The following is a 17,607-nucleotide window of genomic DNA, read 5'->3' as shown; positions in this document are numbered from 1 at the left end:
AAAAAAAAATCAAGTATAAATTATGAGATATTACAGAAGTTAACTTAATCTACCCAGTAGCAATCGTGAAGGCAATGCAGCCTAAAGGGTATTACGCTTTATCTTGTTTCTTTGCTGGTAAGTCAGACTGATTTTCTTTGTTTTCCTCTAATCTGAGGATTTCTACCATAAAGTACGGGTGTTATCTATTCTCTCTGATAGAATTTGATCCTCATACTTTAGTTTCATATAAGTTGAGGTGACAGTATGCCAGTGCCATTACACAATTGCTTTTGCCTTAGTGTAAAATTGCTTTGATGCAAATGTTCAACTGATGGTCTGACAAATTAGTACTTACCTACCTGTGTTTGCCAATAACTTGTGGACTGTTCTAGTTTTGTCAATATTCGCAAGACAAGTCAGCAGATTTCCATTACTATCCCATCTTCTCCTTTACCGTGTTATGAGCCCACATAGAGAGTCATTCGGAGCTTAATTTGCTATCTTGCCAGAAACACAGTTTTCAATGAGAGAGAAGGTACTGATTACTCAGGTAGTAGCAATGCTACTGAGGGCAGCGTGGGGGTTGCAACAGTTCTAAAATGTCATCAGAGCTCGACAGAATCCTGGAAGTAGTAGGCAGATAGTATCATCCCCCTCTTTTCTCTAAACATGACCAAAGGCAGAAAGACCACAACCCTAAAAGAAGCGACAGTCTTCATGTTTCTCTTGCTTCTTACCACAGATTTACCTTCACTGTAGTGTGAAGTCAAGGGCTTATTGACATAAAGTGGTTTTAAAAATGAAGGCCCTTAATGCTGCTGGTGACATAAAAAAATGTCGAATTCAATGTGCCAGAGTTTATGTCAACATTGACCGTCAAATTTGCATAAACAGGTTTGCGATCAGGGGTATTATGAAACACTGAGACCACCACTAACAGATATTGTGCCTATATTTATTGTAATATACTTCAGTCCAATGTAAAGGTCCATTTTAAAAGGTACACAGATGCTTTGAGTGACCTTTAGAATTTTAATCTGAACATATTTAATGTTAACAAAGAATCAACTCCCATGATAACCCTGCTAGCATGAGAAGTTAGCCACCTAATGAGTGGAACACTTCACATGTGTGCTTGTTGTTGAACTGTGTTGACTGACACTTATAGCTTCACAGCATTATGTTTGCAGAAATAATTCTTTTTTTCTGACTTCATAGACATATAACACCTATTCACATAATTGCATATAGACCTAAATTCTGCTGCTCAGTTAAAGAGCCTTAGCAAAGTCTGCTCTTTCACCATCACAGTTCAGAACCTGATACTGACACCACTGTTTGGCCGGGGACTAATGTGGGAAATTCCATCCAATAAATCAGAGAATTAGTCCTAAAACTGTTGTAGCCCTATCTCTGGGCATTACTGCAAGGAGCGCAGGAATGTAGAATTGCCCTTAATGTGTCTTTTGCACTTGAGAGAGATGCTTTTCATTTCTGATTGTTTTTTACATGCATGTCAAAAATTGTAGCTTACACAAGGTCATTTTCTACTATTCACCAATTTGCTATTAGTGAAAAGTCAGTTTCCCAATGCATTTGATTAATTTTCTTTTTGGTCTGGTGGTTATGGTTGTCAAGAAAATGGATGATCAAATGAAGGGTATCTCAGAACACCTTAACCAAATGTCTGGAAACAAGGTTGATATTTCAATAGAGCTAGGTACTAGGTATTTAGTAAACTAAAATTATATAGGAAGGGTTGGAGCTTGCTCCCAGATAGCCAAGTGGGTTAACCTGTTGAGTAATTTGATAATGAGGTTCACAGATTCATAATATAGTATGTTGCAGCACAGAAGCTATTTGGTACATTGTATCTGTGCAGCTCTTTGATAGAGCTATCCAATTAGTCCTCTGCTGCTCTTTCCCATTATCTCTGTAAATTTATTTAAGTATTTATTTAATTCCGTTTTGAAACTTCTTGTTGAATCTGCTTCCACTACCCTTTCAGGCAGTGCATTCCAGATCATAACTTAAAGAAATGTTTCTTCATGTTGCCTCTGGTTCTTTTACCTATCACCTTAAATCTGGTTATTGGTCCTTTGCTGCTGAAAATAGGTGTTCATGATTTTGAATCCCTCTATCAAATGTCTTTTTAACCTTTTCTGCTCTAAGAAGTACAATAGCAGTTTCTCCAATATCTCCACATAATTGAAGTTTCTCATCCCTGGTGCCATTCTAGTAAATCTTTTCTGCCTTAGGGTTAAGGCTTTAACATCTCTAAGGCATTGGTGTCCTTTCTAAAGTGTGGTGGCCAGAGTTGAACACAATACTCCAGCTAAGGTTTAGTATTACTTGCTTTTATACTCTTTACCTCCATTAATAAAGCCAAAGATGCCAACTTTCTATATCACCTCTTTATTTTTAGCCTATCCAATAATGCGACTACCTCATCCTTTACTGCTATAGTGCCAGCATCCTCTTTAGTAAAGACTGATGCTAAGTATTTATTTAGTACTGTCTATCTCAACAAGAAAAATAGAATTTACCCTGCAATTTGAGAGGTAAAAGCTGGAATCAGATGTAACGGTATTACAGATGAATAAAGGCAACTACGGAGGCATGAGGGAGGAGCTGGCCAGAATTGACTGGGAAATGAGCCTAGCAGGAAAGACAGTGAACAGCAATGGCAGGAGTTTCTGGGAGTAATTTGGGAGACACAGCAAAAATTCATCCCTAGGAAGAAGAAGCATACTAAAGGGAGGACGAGGCAACCATGGCTCGCAAGGGAAGTCAGGGAAAGCATAAAAGCTAAAGAGAAAGCATACAAGGCGGCGAAGAGCAGTGGGAAACTAGGGGATTGGGAAGCCTACAAAGACCAACAGAGGACAACTAAAAAAGAAATAAGGAGGGAGAAGGTTAAATATGAGGGTAAACTAGCCAGTAATATAAAAGAAGATTGCAAGAGTTTTTTTAGATATATAAAGGGTAAGAGAGAGGCAAAAGTGGACATTTGGCCGCTGGAAAATGACGCTGGAGAAGTAGTAGTGGGGAACAAAGAAATGGCGGAGGAACTGAATAGGTACTTTGCATCAGTCTTCACGGTGGAAGACACGAGTAACATTCGCAAAGTTCAAGAGAGTCGGGGGCAGAGGTGAGTATGATGGCCATTACCAAGGAGAAGGTGCTAGGAAAACTGAAAGGTCTGAAGGTGGATAAATCACCTGGACCAGAAGGATTACACCCCAGAGTTCTGAAGGGGATAGCTGAAGAGATAGTGGAGGCGTTAGTGGTGATCTTTCAGGAATCACTCGAGTCAGGGAGGGTCCCACAAGACTGGAAAATCGCTAATGTAACCCCCCTGTTTAAGAAGGGAGTGAGGCAAAAGACAGGAAATTACAGGCCGATTAACCTGACCTCAGTCGTTGGTAAGATTTTAAAGTCCATTATTAAGGATGAGATTTCAGAATACTTGGAAGTGCATGGTAAAATAGGGCAAAGTCAGCATAGTTTCATCAAGGGGAGGTCATGCCTGACAAACCTGTTAGAATTCTTTGAGGAGGTAACGAGTAGGTTAGACAAAGGAGAGATAATGGATGTTGTCTACTTGGACTCCAGAGGGCCTTTGACAAGGTGCCGCACAGGAGGCTGCTCAGTAAGAGAAGAGCCCATGGTGTTAGAGGCAAGGTACTAGCATGGATAGAAGATTGGCTGTCTGGCAGGAGGCAGAGAGTGGGGATAAGGGTGTCCTTCTCAGGATGGCGGCCAGTGACTAGTGGAGTTCTGCAGGGGTCAGTGTTGGGACCACACTTTTCACTTTATACATTAATGATCTAGATGAAGGAACTGAGGGCATCCTGGCTAAGTTTGCAGATGATACAAAGATAGGTGGAGGGACAGGTAGTATTGAGGAGGTGGGGAGGCTGCAGAAGGATTTGGACAGGTTAGGAGAATGGGCAAAGGAGTGGCAGATGGAATACAACGTGGGGAAGTGTGAGGTCATGCACTTTGGTAGGAAGAATAGAGGCATAGACTATTTTCTAAATGGGGAGAGAATTCAGAAATCTGGAGTGCAAAGGGACTTGGGAGTCCTAGTCCAGGATTCTCTTAAGGTTAACTTGCAGGTTGAGTCGGTAGTTAGGAAGGCAAATGCAATGTTGGCATTTATTTTGAGAGGACTAGAATATAAAAGCAGGGATGTGCTGCTGAGGCTTTATAAGGCTCTGGTCAGACCACATTTAGAATACTGTGAGCAATTTTGGGCCCCGTATCTCAGGAAGGATGTGCTGGCCCTGGAGAGGGTCCAGAGGAGGTTCACGAGAACGATCCCAAGAATGAAAGACTTAACATATGAGGTACGTTTGAGGACTCTGGGTCTATACTCGATGGAGTTTAGAAGGATGAGGGGGGATCTGATTGAAACTTATAGAATACTGAAAGGCCTGGATAGAGTGGACGTGGGGAAGATGTTTCCATTAGTAGGAGAGACTCGGACCCGAGGGCATGGCCTCAGAGTAAAGGGAAGACCGTTTAGAACAGAGATGAGGAGAAACTTCTTTAGCCAGAGAGTGGTGGATCTATGGAATTCATTGCCACAGAAGGCTGTGGAGGCCAGGTCATTGAGTGTATTTAAGAGCGAGATAGATAGGCTCTTGATTGGTAAGGGGATCAAAGGTTATGGGGAGAAGGCGGGAGAATGGGGTTGAGAAATTTATTAAATGTGTTTGTGTTCAGCAAGCCTCTGGGTGCCTCATTAGTTCTGCAGGTGCAGGGTAACCCATGATGTTATGAGTGACTTGTTTGTCATTGAACTTTATTGAAATGGCACATAGTGCATGTTGTTCACCAAGCAAATGTTCCTATCAGGTATCGAGTGTGGAGCCTGCAGCCCTGGCTTGTGGTGGTGGTTCTTCTTTATAGGCTAGCTGAAGGAGCATTGGATCAAAGCATCCCGGCACTCGCAGTCATCAGCGCCAGGCTTCACAGACAGCACTGCATCACTTTTAGGGGAGCTCATGGGCAGGTCTCTACCTACCTGGTCAGCCATATGTGGGTGGCTTTTCAATCGCTGCAGGGCTAGAGTGTGCTTGGGGAAGGGGAAGAAGTGGCTCCAGGCAAGGAAAGAAGCTGCAGGATGAGGGCTGTACTGCAGAAGGAGGGTATCCCAAGGTATGCGTGGGGGCACATGTTGTCTGTGCAAGTGCCCTCAAGATGATGAGTGCTGAGGAGGCAGTCTCCAGAGGAGATGAGGCCAGATATACATGTGAGGGCATGTGTGAGAATGGGTGGTGATGTCCCTTAAGCTGGCAGTGAGTGAGATGCCAGTAAATGTGTGATGGGTTTGAGTGTGTGAGTTTAGAATGATGAGATGGTTGCCATACCCTGGCCGCACGGATGAGATCATTCATCCTCTATCTGCATTAGATGGCCAACCTCTTCTGTGCAACATTGTCACTGATCCCCACTGCCATTGCCTACCAAACCGGAGTGGTAATGTTGCTGCCTCTCCTGCAGTCAGAGTGGGGGTAGAGGACATCACAGCGGGCCTCCCAGCATCCAAAAGGCACTCGAGGGCTGCAGCCCTCTTGCCTTTTGGGGCCATGTCTTCTTTGCAGTAGTCCTGAGTTGGAAGCATTGAGTGTGGCTGTACTTCAAATGTGGTGCCTGGAGTGATGTAGCGACGAGGTTACGACATGGCAGGCGAATCAGAGCCCGTCCACTTTGGCAACGGCATGTATCCAGGGAATGCATAATTAATATGGTGGGTTTGGGCTGATACGGTGTGAAAAGCCCCCATGCGGCTGGCGGGTAATGCGTCATTTTTCCCGGCCACTCCTGCACTTAGTGCAATGATTCTGCCCTCTGTCTTGTTGAAGATGGTCATTGCCTGGCACTTGTAATCAGTATGTTTTGAATGAAAGAGGTGTGTTTTTGTTTAATCTTGGAGTGTGTATCCCAATTTAATTAAAATCCAACAGCAAGCTTTTGTGAGTTTAAAATTAAAGGTTATTTATTCTCACACACTTACCCAAATGAAACGCAACATCTCACACACACTCGCAAGGCTTAGATACACGTAAGGTCATGCACTTTTACTGATTATAATTATCTCAGTCTCTGGTTTACAAGCTCCCATATCCCACGTGGCAGACCTGTAGTTTCATAGATGATTTTGATGCTTTAAAGGTGAAGTAAAGGTCTTGCAAAGCAAAGGATTCTCAGTAGGCTTTAAGGTTCTTGTAGTCAAGTTTCCAGGAGGTTGACTCTCAGGTGAACTCAAAGTTGGAACAGTTCGAGGAGTCCTGCTCTCTGTTAGGATCTCCCGCTTACAAATTATTGCTGTTAATTACCTTGGCTGTTTGAATTTCTTGCAGCTAGTTTGATGGCTTTGGCGGAACTCTGTCTGCAACAGCCTGTGCTGATCTTAAAAACAGACAACAAAAACAAATTCACCATATGAATTTTTACAAGTTCCAAGCCTTTTTCCAAAGAAGGGGTGAGGGTGTATGTTGATTCCAACATACTATGTTGTTGTTTAATGCTTTGAGAGTTTGAGACAGTTAGTGACTTTGTTTTTGAATGACCCATTCAGTTTGATAATGCCCTTTTGAATTAGTTTCAGAAGAGATATACTGGCATTGGAGGCAGTCCAGAGAAGGTTCACTAGGTTGATTCCGGGTACAGAGGGATTTTCTTATGAGGAGAGGTTGAGTAGGTTGGGCATGTACTCATTGGAGTTTAGAAGACTGAGAAATGATCTTATTGAAACATATAAGATCCTTAGGGGGCTTGACAGGGTGGATGCTGAGAGGCTGTTTCCCTTTCTGGGAGAGTCTAGGACCAGAGGACATAATCTCAGAATAAGAGGTCACACATTTAAGATAGAGATGAGGAGGAATTTCTTCTCAGAGTGTGGTGAATCTGTAGAGTTTTTTATTGCAGAAGTATGTAGAGGCTGGGTAGTTAAGTATATTCAAGGTTGTGATAGGCAGATTTTTAATCAGTAAGGGAATCGAGGGTTATGGGGAAAAGGCAGGGAAGTGGAGTTGAGGATTATCAGACCATCTATGGTCTCATTGAATTGCAGAGCAGACTTGATGGGCCAAATGGCCTACTTCTGCTCCTACGTCTTCTGGTCTTATGGAGAGGGCATTGATTCACATCGGTCTGGAATATTCTTTCCATTCCCTCTTGAGACAGGGGAGTGGTTTCAATCCACAAAAGAAGTCAGGTGACCCTCCGGCAGACAGTATTTACAGTTTTTTGTGTTTTGAAATATAAAAATTAACTTGAAGTTTAGAATAATGAAAATTGCTGCAGGACCTCAGTTGCTCTCTCATTAGAGAGAGACAACTGGTGGTTTAACCTAAGGATCATCACATCTCAGGCGAGGAGTGAGGTTGAGAAGGCCTTCATGGGTGACCTTAGCCAGTACAGGAACTGAACCTGTGCTGTTGGCATCATTTTGTATCACAAACTAACTGTCCAGCCAACTGACTCTACAACTGCTACTCACCAGCTAAGTGGTCACAATTAATCAATGAGATTGTTTTCAGTGGAGCTGGGAGGCTCCAGGAATCATTGACTGATCTGTGTCCTTTTCTATCTTTCAGCAAGCTTTCAGTTTTGATTTTCCAACCTCAGTTTGTTTTTGGTTTCCTTAGAAAATGGGAAATTTAGTTAAGTTTCTGTTTTAAGGTAGGGTCAGCCTCAAAAACATACAAATTAAATTTAAAAATATAGATTCCCTCAGAAAAGCATAAACCTTAATAACCAGTATCCCAATCCATGGGCAGAATATTAAGGCAGGGGGAGTTGGCAGACGGCTCCCCCTCCACACACCCACCCACCTCCCTCCCCAGAAGCAAAACATAATGCACGGTGGGCAGGCTTAAACAGGGGCAGTGTGGGATCCACCCATCACCAGGGAGAAAATCCTTCCCTTGGGAGCTGCCGGCCAATCGGACTGACTCCATCAGTCCTGGCAGTGCCCAGAGCACATTAGTGCTGCTGGGACTGCAATGAGGAAAAAGAAGGAGGCCCAATTGATTCTGGAGACAGGTAATTCCAGGTCTTGGTTAGGGAGCGTTGGGGCGATAGGTTTAATGCAGCAGGCAGGCAGGGGAGATGTCCCCTGATCTGTAAAAGGGCAGCCTGCAAATATAGAACCCCCTTCCTTCCCTCCCTTCGAAGAATTTTTTAAAAATCGGGTAGCCTGCTCACACGTGACTGCCCACACTAACTGTTTTATGGTGTGGGTAGCGTATTATCGGTGTCAATTGGGTTGGTAACGAGTCTAATTGACCCTTGATTATCTGTTTAATATGGGGGTGGGTGCGAAAGTGGGGGCGTGGGCTGTTGTACGTGTGCCCCTGCTGAAAACACGCTCAGCAGAGGCACATAAAATGCAGCCCATGTGAAGCCACTATTTAAGGAGCAGTTTTCATGTCACAATAATACAAATTGGATAGCTAGAGCTGATAACTCAGCTCCAAATCATGCACAACTGAGCTTACACTAACAATGAGAAACATTAAAATACCATATATTGGTTATTGGACAGTTATTTGTTCAATTGCTTGTCATTCATTAGCAGTGGTTCTTTCTTACTGTAACAGATTTTCTTAGCCCTACAGCTGCTCACCCTTCATTGAAAGTGTGAAATTATTGCAAATGCACTTGGCCTCATTTAATGTGTTTTCCATACTGTAGATGATTCAGCGGGAAGCAGAGGTGAAGAGCAAAGTGATTTCTGTAGCACTGACGGATTCTGTCCATAATGTTTGGCACCAAGAAGCTGGGAAATCTATACTAGACTGGATGCAAGAGGTAAGATTCACCAAGTTAAAACTGGACCAGTTTCACAAACAAAGCCGTTTGATTCAGAAATAAATATTATGCTCTCAAAAATCATTTTAATGTAGTACAGTTCACTCCAACTTTACGATTAAAATATTTTTTGGACAGTTTCATGGACATGATAAATGAGCTGCAATCATAGTGGAGTTGAAGGTCCATCACCAACTTCTATATGTTAGAAGTTGCTATTGGCTATCAAGGGATATGAAGCTAAGGTGGGTAATTGGAGCTGAAATGCAGAACAGAAATGATCTACAGTGAAACTGTACAAATGGATACCCAAAAACACACCTATTGATAGTCCCAAATAACTTACATTGTAATAGAAATAAGCTGCAACTTGAAACCAGGGATACTCATGATTGCAAACTTTGGACAGCCTTCAGTGCACAAAGTCTGTTTGCAACTTAAAACAAAGGACTCACAGGAAAGTGGGACGCAGCAACATTTGTGGGATGGGAAGTTCTTTACATTGCACCTATAGCAGCCGAAAAACCACCATAGTGCAGCCCCCACCTTACTTTCTGACATTAGCCAACCACCATTGCAGAAGCTGTGAATGTGTGAACTGCAGGAGATAGGGCTGGAGAATTGAGAACTGAGGTTGCCAAGATTCAGGCAACGTTCTGAAACTGAGGGAGGGCTTTGAAATTGGAGGACTGGTTCTGAAATGAGAGGTGTCAGCATTTGCTGAGTAGTGGGTATTCTATGAAATTGGGGGGGTCTCTCAAATGGAGGTCTGAAATGGGTAGGTCTCAGCATTTGGTAGGTGTCTCTGAAATCAAGGCGGGAAGAGATGAAAAGTAAGGAATGGGGGATTGGGGGTGTGAGATGGGGAATGGAGACTTGGGAGAAATGCGGGCTTGGGAGAGATGGAAACTGGGGAATGGGGTCTCAGGATACAAAGAAGAAAGGGAAGAGAATGAAAAAGAAGGGGACTAGGAATTTGAAGATTGGGATACAAATGGTAGGAGGGTAGGCACCATTATTATTTGCAGAGCTAGAAGCAGCAGTGATAACATGGGGTAAAATTTATTGAGTGCAAGGCAGGTTCTTCCCACTGGTTGGAGAGCCGGTGGGAGCTCTAAGTTGCTTCTTTCCTGGAGGCCCAACACAATATGAGGTAATCAGGCACTTAACTGGATAGCATTGAGCCTTCCACTTGATTAAACCTGCGGTAGGGTGGACATCTCGCCCCTGAGAGCTGCCAGGCAATCAGAAACGAGCAACTGTGCAGTACCAGTAGTGGCATGAGAATGGTGGCCTCTGGTCTGCAGGAGGGATCTGCGATGAACCCCTAGATAGAGGTGAGTGTGGGCGCAATGGGATTTGCAGGGAGAAGGTTGTTGGTGAGGGAGTGAAAGGGGTCAGGAGCAAGAGCAGGGGACTGGCTTTCAGCAGGTCTCCCCTTCCCGATACTGGGGTCACTCAATCAGGCACAGAGTGCATTTCACAGAGGCATTACCAACAGGATTTGCTTGGCAGCCTCCCCTCCCGCCACTGGTAGAATACCAGCAGCAGAGGAATGAGGCTCTTAAGTGGCCTTTAAATGGCTACTTAAGAAGCTCAATTGGCCTCCGGTTGGGAATGCTGCCCTCCTTCCTTCCCACCTGAACTTGATCGGAGGGTGCGGGGGAGTCAGGAAGGCTCCCCTCCACCCTGTACCTTCCTGCCTGATCAAAGGCACCCCTCCCACCTCTGAACTCACCTTGGGCGTGGGGTGGTTATTAAATTCTGCCTGGGCACAGCACTAAGAGAGACACTAAAAGGTCTAGAAGTGGTTTTAATTCTTCTGTTTCTGAAAACTATCACTGTAATACAGTCAAAACCATCTGTAGTTTCCAATTTATATCATATTTTCGTACAGTTCCCTGTGCAGGCCAATTACCCATTGAAAGTCTGAACTTTCAATTGCGATGCAATTCTTACCTGGGAACTTGCGGAACTGGGGGGGTGGCTGGGGGGTGCAGCACATCTTTGGGGTACACCCCTAGATACATTGTCCTGGAACTCAGAAGCTATAGCCCAATATATTTTGAGCAAGTGAAACGGGGGGCTGGGAAAAAGAACACAGGGCATGAGAGATTAAATAACAAAAATGTTTCATGGTGCGAGACCAAGGAAAGAATTTTCCGGTTGGCGAATGAGGGCGGGCCCACCTCGCTCGCCGTCATGTAAAATGACAAACGGTGACATCGAGCGGGCGTCCCGAAGGCCCGCCAAACTGTCAAAGGCCTATTAAGACCTGTTAAAAACGAATGAAAACAGTTAAATGAGCTGTCCACATAAAATGGTGGCACAGACCCGATTGGGGGGGGGGCGCCGATTGGGTTTGCGCTCACTCCCGCCCACCCCTGCACAACGCCCCCGTCGGGGGGAAAATTCAGCCCTTGAAGAAGTGATAATGGGACAAGAAAAGAAACAAAAGATATGTCTAAAGGAGGTGTGAATCCAGGTCTAAAGGATCCTGGATTGCTGCTGTCTGAAAGCAAAGAAAAGCAAGAGAGAAACGAGAGAAAAGAACCAAACCAGCAATGAAAAATAAAACAAAATGGGGACAGAGGTTATGATCTAAAATGGTTTAACTCAGAGTTGAATCTAAATGCCCAGTTGAAAGATGACCTTGCTTTTAGTTTCATTGAAACACTGCCAGAAGCCAAGGACACACAGGTCAGAGTGGGAGCAAGATGGAGAATTAAAATGTTAGATGGTTGGAAGCTCAGGGTGATGCCTGTGGACTGAATAGAGGTGTTCCGCAAAGCGGCCACTCAGTCTGCGCCTGATCTGCCCAGTGTAGAGGAGACCACATTGTGAGCAGTGAATACCATATATTAAGTTGAAAAAAGTACAAGTAAATTACTGTTTCACCTGAAAGAGTATTTGGGACCTTAGATCATGGGAAGGGAGCAGGTAAAAGAGCAAGCATTGAATCTCTTGCATTTGGATGGAAAGTTGCAGTAGGAAAGGAAGTGGGCATTGGGGGTGACTAAGGAATGGACCAGGGTAAGCCGGAGGAAATGGATCATATGTAATGCTGAAAGTGGGGAGCAGGGGAAAATACGTTTAGTGGTGGCATCATGCTGGAGGTGGCAGAAATGGTGGTGAAGATCCATTGAATGTAGGGCTAGTTAGCTCATTTGGTTAGCATGTGCTTAATAACGCCAACAGTGCTGGTCAATACCTGTATCAGTTGAGGTGGTTCTTGGAGCCTGCCTCTTCTACAGAGGATTGTTCTCATTCTTTCCTAGTGCACCCTCCATTGTGGGGTAATGGGAATATTCCTTGACAGGAAGTATCCTATTAAGTGGATAATCTACTTGCCACATTCTGATATTATGGCATTGTGATCTTGATTTGCAACCCTTGTACAGCCAAGTGAAAAAAGAAGAGAGGGATCCATTGAATCCTGGTGAGTTGAAAGATGATCTCTCATTTAACATCACACGGCTCTGTCTGTGCTGCAGGTGAATGCAAAAGATCGCAAGACACTATTTTGAAGAAGAGCAGGGGAGTTATCCCTAATGTCCTGGCCAATATTTATCTCTCAATCAACATCGAAAACTTTCACCTCATCAGCCTCCACAGTCAATGGATCACCCTCCTTCTCCTCCCTTCCCTTTTCAGCAATCCAAAGGGATCATTTCCGCAGTGATACCCTGGTCCACTCCTCAGTCATATCCTAACACCACTGCTCTTTCCTAAGGTATCTTTCTGTGCAGATGCAAGATATGAAACACTGGCCCTTTACCTCCTCCCTCGCCATCCAAGACCCCTAGCACTCCTTACAGGGGAAACAGTAATTTAATTGTACTTCTTTCAATTTGGTATACTGTATTCACCTTTCACAATTCTCCTCTACATTGGAGAGACCAAACACAGACTGGGTGACTGCCTGGTGGAATACTTTGTTACAATCTCAGTCAAGACCAGAAACTTTTTAAAAAAGGTTCAAACTCCTAATTATTAACAGAAAGAATTATGCCAGCCACAAGGTTTCATGTTTTAAACAAAAAAAAAACCTTTTACTGTACAAGAGTTAAACAAAACAAGAATTACTAACTTAACATTATATTTCATAAATACCTATACTTTAAACCCAAAAATCTGAACAGACCATTTCCCTTGTTCTACTTTTATTTCTACCCAAGAGTCCCCCTATACTTTTCAGATCTTGAGGGTTCTTTCATTTCTCCTGGGACCAAACCAAGATGTCACCACAGTTCTCAGGAGTTCACTTTGGTTCTCCTCAGTGTGCCTGCTATTCTCTGAGATATGAGACTTCTTGGGGTCCTTCTACTAGCATCCGGCTAGATGAACCCTTCAACTCTCCTCCAACACCTGATGATTGTGGGCTTTACAGCTCAAGCATGGGCCTCACTGCATTCTTGCTTAGTGACTCCAAACCAGAAAACCCTTTTGGTTTCTTGTAACCCTCTGCTCCTGGTCCACAGCTTCTGGCATATTGTCCCTCTGCCTGCCTCAAAGCTGCTTCCAAGTTGACTACCCAGACTTTTACTGCCTGTTTCTATGAGAAAGCACACAGGTAAGACCCAAGCCAAAAAAAACCATCCCTGCAATCTATTCCCACAGCAACTGAGATGTTAATTAACCACCTTCAAAACATCCCTTTGATTCTGGGACCCAGTTGAATAATTTATATCTCTAACAGGGACAACTGCAATCTTACCAGACTCACTGGCTCCATTACTAAGCTAAGAGAGGACCATCTGCTCGTTATTGTTTTCACACTTCTAACTGAAACCCCTTTAAGTGAACATGGACCATCCTTTGAATCGGAATTATCTTAGGGGTGTTTACCAGTTTCTCAAAGGAAGGCCTTTCAAATTCCTTATTGCAGTTCTTACAGTTTTTTCCATTTTTATTACATTTAAAAATCCAATTCCCAAAAATAAAAGTTATACTCCTAAAACGTATGAATCATAAAATTAGACATTTGTAACAACCTCCATTCAGTTTGCAAGCAGGATGTAGAGAAGATTCACAAGAATGGTTCCAGGAATGAAAGACTTCAGTCATAAAGATGGATTGGAGAAACTGTATTCATTCTCCTTGGAGTAGAGGTTAAGAGGAGATTTGATAGAATATTGAAAATCATGAGGGATTTAGAGAAAGTAGATAGAGAGAAAGTGTTCCCATCGGCGAAATGATCAAAAACCAGAGGACACATATTTAAGGTGATTGGCAAAAGAACCAGAAGTGACATGAGGAAAACATGCAGCACGTGGTTAGGATCTGGAATTTACTACCTGGGAGTATGGTGGAAGAAGAGACAATCGGACTTTCAAAATGCAATTGGATAACCTGAAGTGAAAATAATTGCAGGACTAACGGGAAGTGGCAGAGGAATGGGACTGGCTGAATAGCTCTTGCAGGAAGCCAGCATGGACATGACAGGCTGAATGGTCTCCTTCTGTGCTGTAACCATTCTATAATTCACTGAAGTGTGACCCCCAGGCCTCCAGTCACCAGGCATTTTAATTCTTCACCTTACTTCCACTCTGATTTTTCTGTCCTTGGCCTCCTGCAGTGTTCCTATGAAACACAAGGCAAGCTAGAGGAACAGCACCTCAACTTTTGACTTGGCACTTTACAGGGGACACAATATTAAATTCAACAATTTTAGATCATAATCTCTACACTCATTTTATTTTGTTCTTCTTTGCTGGTTTGGCTTTATTTTCTCTTATTTCCTTTTCTTTGTTCTTGGACAGCAGCTTTTCGGGATCCTGCCATTCACACCTCCTTTAGACACATCTTTTGTGTCTTTACTTGTCCTATTGTCGCTCTCTTTGGCCTTGCACCATGAAACCTCATGTCATGAAATCTCCCCTGCCTTCCAACCTATCAAAGACCTTCCCTGTTGTTCTTTTACCCACCCTTCACCCTTTCACTTGCTCAAAACCTAATACATTTCTAACTTTTCTCAGTTCTGACGAAAGGTCATGGAACTGAAAAGTTAACCCTGTTTCTTACTCCACAGATTCTGCCAGACCTACTGAGTATTTCCAGAAGTTTCTATTTTTATTTCAGTTTTCCAGCATCTGGAGTTTTTGCTTTTGTTTTGACAGTGACAATTTCATTTGAAGGGAACATTATAAATTGAAAGAAATGACACAGTTCTGGCCTTTTTTTATTCTCTTAGAGGGGCATTATTTATGAAAAGAAAATAATTAGTAAAGGAAAATGAAGGAGGCAAGGGTTTGAAAGTGCAGTATGTGCATATGACAAGTTCCTTCTCTAACAAACTCCTGATTTTATTTATTGCAGTAGTTGAGATCCAAAAAACTGGGAAAGAGAGAGAGTTAAATATAATTGCAAGGTTTGATGCCATCTTCCCATTTTATTGCCTTTTTTTGGGAGCCAGGTAGTCAGAGAAAATTATTTCCTTGAATTGTTTACAATTTTTTGTTGGATCCCTACATCACCATAAACAGAATTCCTTTAAAAAAGAAACGCAAACTTACATAATCATGATCAGAATTATCTTTTTCTATCCATTCCAGAAAATGTAAAACTCTTTATTAATTGTTTGAGTATATTCTTCATGCATTGTCTGCAGTCAAGCAATGAATATAAGTCTTTTTGTATATACAAGATGGTGGCAGAGTTGGAGAGAGATTACAGCAACTCAGTCCACAAAACTACCTACTAGTCAAAGTAGGCAAATACATAACTACAAGAACATAAGAACTAGGAGCAGGAGTCGGCAATTCAGCCCCTCGAGCCTGCCCTGCCATTCAATACGATCATGGCTGATCTCATTTTGGCCTCAACTTCAATTTCCCACCCTCTCCCCATAACCTTTCAACCCATTGCTAATTAAAAATCTGTCTATCTCCTCCTTAAATTTATTCAGTGTCCTGGCATCCACTGCACTCTGAGGTAGTGAATTTCACAGATTCACAACCCTTTGAGAAAAGTAATTCCTCCTCATCTCTGATTTAAATCTATCACCCCTTAGCCTAAAACTATGGCCTCTCGTTCTAGAATGCCCCACAAGGGGAAACATCCGCTCCATGTCTACTTTGTCTATCCCCTTTAGCATCTTATATACCTCAATTAGATCTCCTCTCATTCTTCTAAAAGTGAGTATAGGCCTAAACTGCTTAATCTCTCCTCATAAAACAAGCCCTGCATCTCTGGAATCAATCTAGTGAACCTCCTCTTAACCGCCTCCAATGCAACTACATCCTTCCTCAAGTAAGGGAACCAAAACTGTGCACAGTACTCCAGGGTGCAGTCTGTTTGCATACAGAATTTTCATTCTAATGCTATATTGGCAGTTTCAAAGTTAAATTCCAATTTAAAACAGACCATAAATTATGAAAACCAAAAATCTGCACACATGAAAGATTTAGGTGTATTTTTATGCATGCTTCATTTACAGATTCTCAATTTAACATAAAAATGTTAACATTTTCACAGAAAAATATCTTAGTGGTACAGTGCAATCTAAGATTGGGAGGAATTTTTTGCTCTGGTTGAGCATGAAATAGTGTGTGATGACATCGGGTGAGCACCCCAACATCATTACGCAGTCGCGCGATATTTCGGTTGCTAGCGCGCACGAGAGTCAGCAGTGCACCCGCCAACAATTAAGAGGCCTATTAAGGCCATTAATGTATTAATCAACCATGATTTTTCGCTGCCCATCCAATGTTACAGTTGGCGGGCGGGCAAATCGGCCAGGTGGCCTTTGCCTTTTTGGGGAAACCTCATCCAAGGGCGGGATGAGGTTTCCGATATTAATTTAAAAAAATATGTTTGCACTGAATTTTCATCTTGTATATGTTCAGGTGACTGTTTCCAATGCACGGGCATTTTTTCTGGATTTTAAAATCTGTTACCATTGGATTTGAATTATTCAGCTCCCTGAGGCAGCTCTCTGTCTTCAGGGAGCTTTCTGTGAGTGCTCCCCTGCACCTGTACTGACTTTAGCACTCGCCCTCCTCCCGCCACCCCTCACCTGCAGCGCTCAGCCTTCCATCTGGCTGGCCGTTAATTGGCCAGCCAGTGCGAAATCGTGGTCGGAGGCCAATCGTGGGCGGCAGCTCGTTTCCTGGCCTCTCCCGGCCGACGACCATGCCTGCACGCCGAACTCAAAATGCTGCCCATTGTTTTGCTTGATCACACATAGTTAGGGTTTTGTTCTGGTATATGTACAAAATTCAAGCTATACCAGATTGTAGTGAAAACATTAATGCATACCAGTGTTAATGCTGAAGAGGATTTGCAAGGGTTCTTATATGTGATGTATTAGCAGTAGATTGGATAGTGGTTACTCAGAACACAAATAATGTCTCTGGGACCTAGGCTCAAATCTATCCAAAACGGATGGAATAAAAGTCTATTCTCTTTAATGGCCATTAAGGGTTCTAGGCCAAGTACACTTGAACAGTGTCAGTCCAGTTCCCAGTTGACATTCCACAGCATAAAACAGCCCTCATAATTCACAATTTGCACTAAAAATATAAGAGAATATTCCATTGGAAATGTGAATTACTGGGGTCCTTTGAAGTGTGGGAAAGCCCTATAGTTTATAAGCTCCACATTGAATTGTGCTAACATGCGAAACCCAGAAATGAACTGTTGACAATACAGCACTTTCTATTATTCAGCTTTTACTGTTTAAATGTGTTAAAGGGGAAAAATATTTTAAAGTTGAACAATATAAAATGTTATTGAACTATTTCATATTCACAGGATAAAACTGAAGTTGGTGACTGTTATGATTAAGCACTAGGATCT

The 17,607-nt window shown here is 42.9% G+C and overlaps 1 protein-coding gene across 9 annotated transcripts in view; it reads left to right on the top strand.

Moving 5' to 3' along the window:
- Positions 1 to 17,607, top strand: part of arb2a (ARB2 cotranscriptional regulator A) — a 918,141-nt gene that overhangs the window by 423,856 nt on the left and 476,678 nt on the right. For all 9 annotated transcript variants that reach the window (XR_013579777.1, XM_078565142.1, XM_078565161.1 and 6 more), the window contains one exon: positions 8,692 to 8,808. Coding sequence is in view for 8 of the 9 variants with exons in the window: in XM_078565142.1 (XP_078421268.1) it covers positions 8,692 to 8,808 (117 nt within the window). In the remaining variant the exon portion in view is untranslated. The remainder of the gene's footprint in view (positions 1 to 8,691; positions 8,809 to 17,607) is intronic.

Source organism: Cetorhinus maximus, chromosome 2 (assembly GCF_964194155.1).
Source record: "Cetorhinus maximus chromosome 2, sCetMax3.hap1.1, whole genome shotgun sequence".
NCBI classification, from domain to species: Eukaryota; Metazoa; Chordata; class Chondrichthyes; order Lamniformes; family Cetorhinidae; genus Cetorhinus; species Cetorhinus maximus.
Note: the sequence above shows the minus strand (reverse complement) of the source record. Positions and strands in the feature narration are given on the sequence as shown.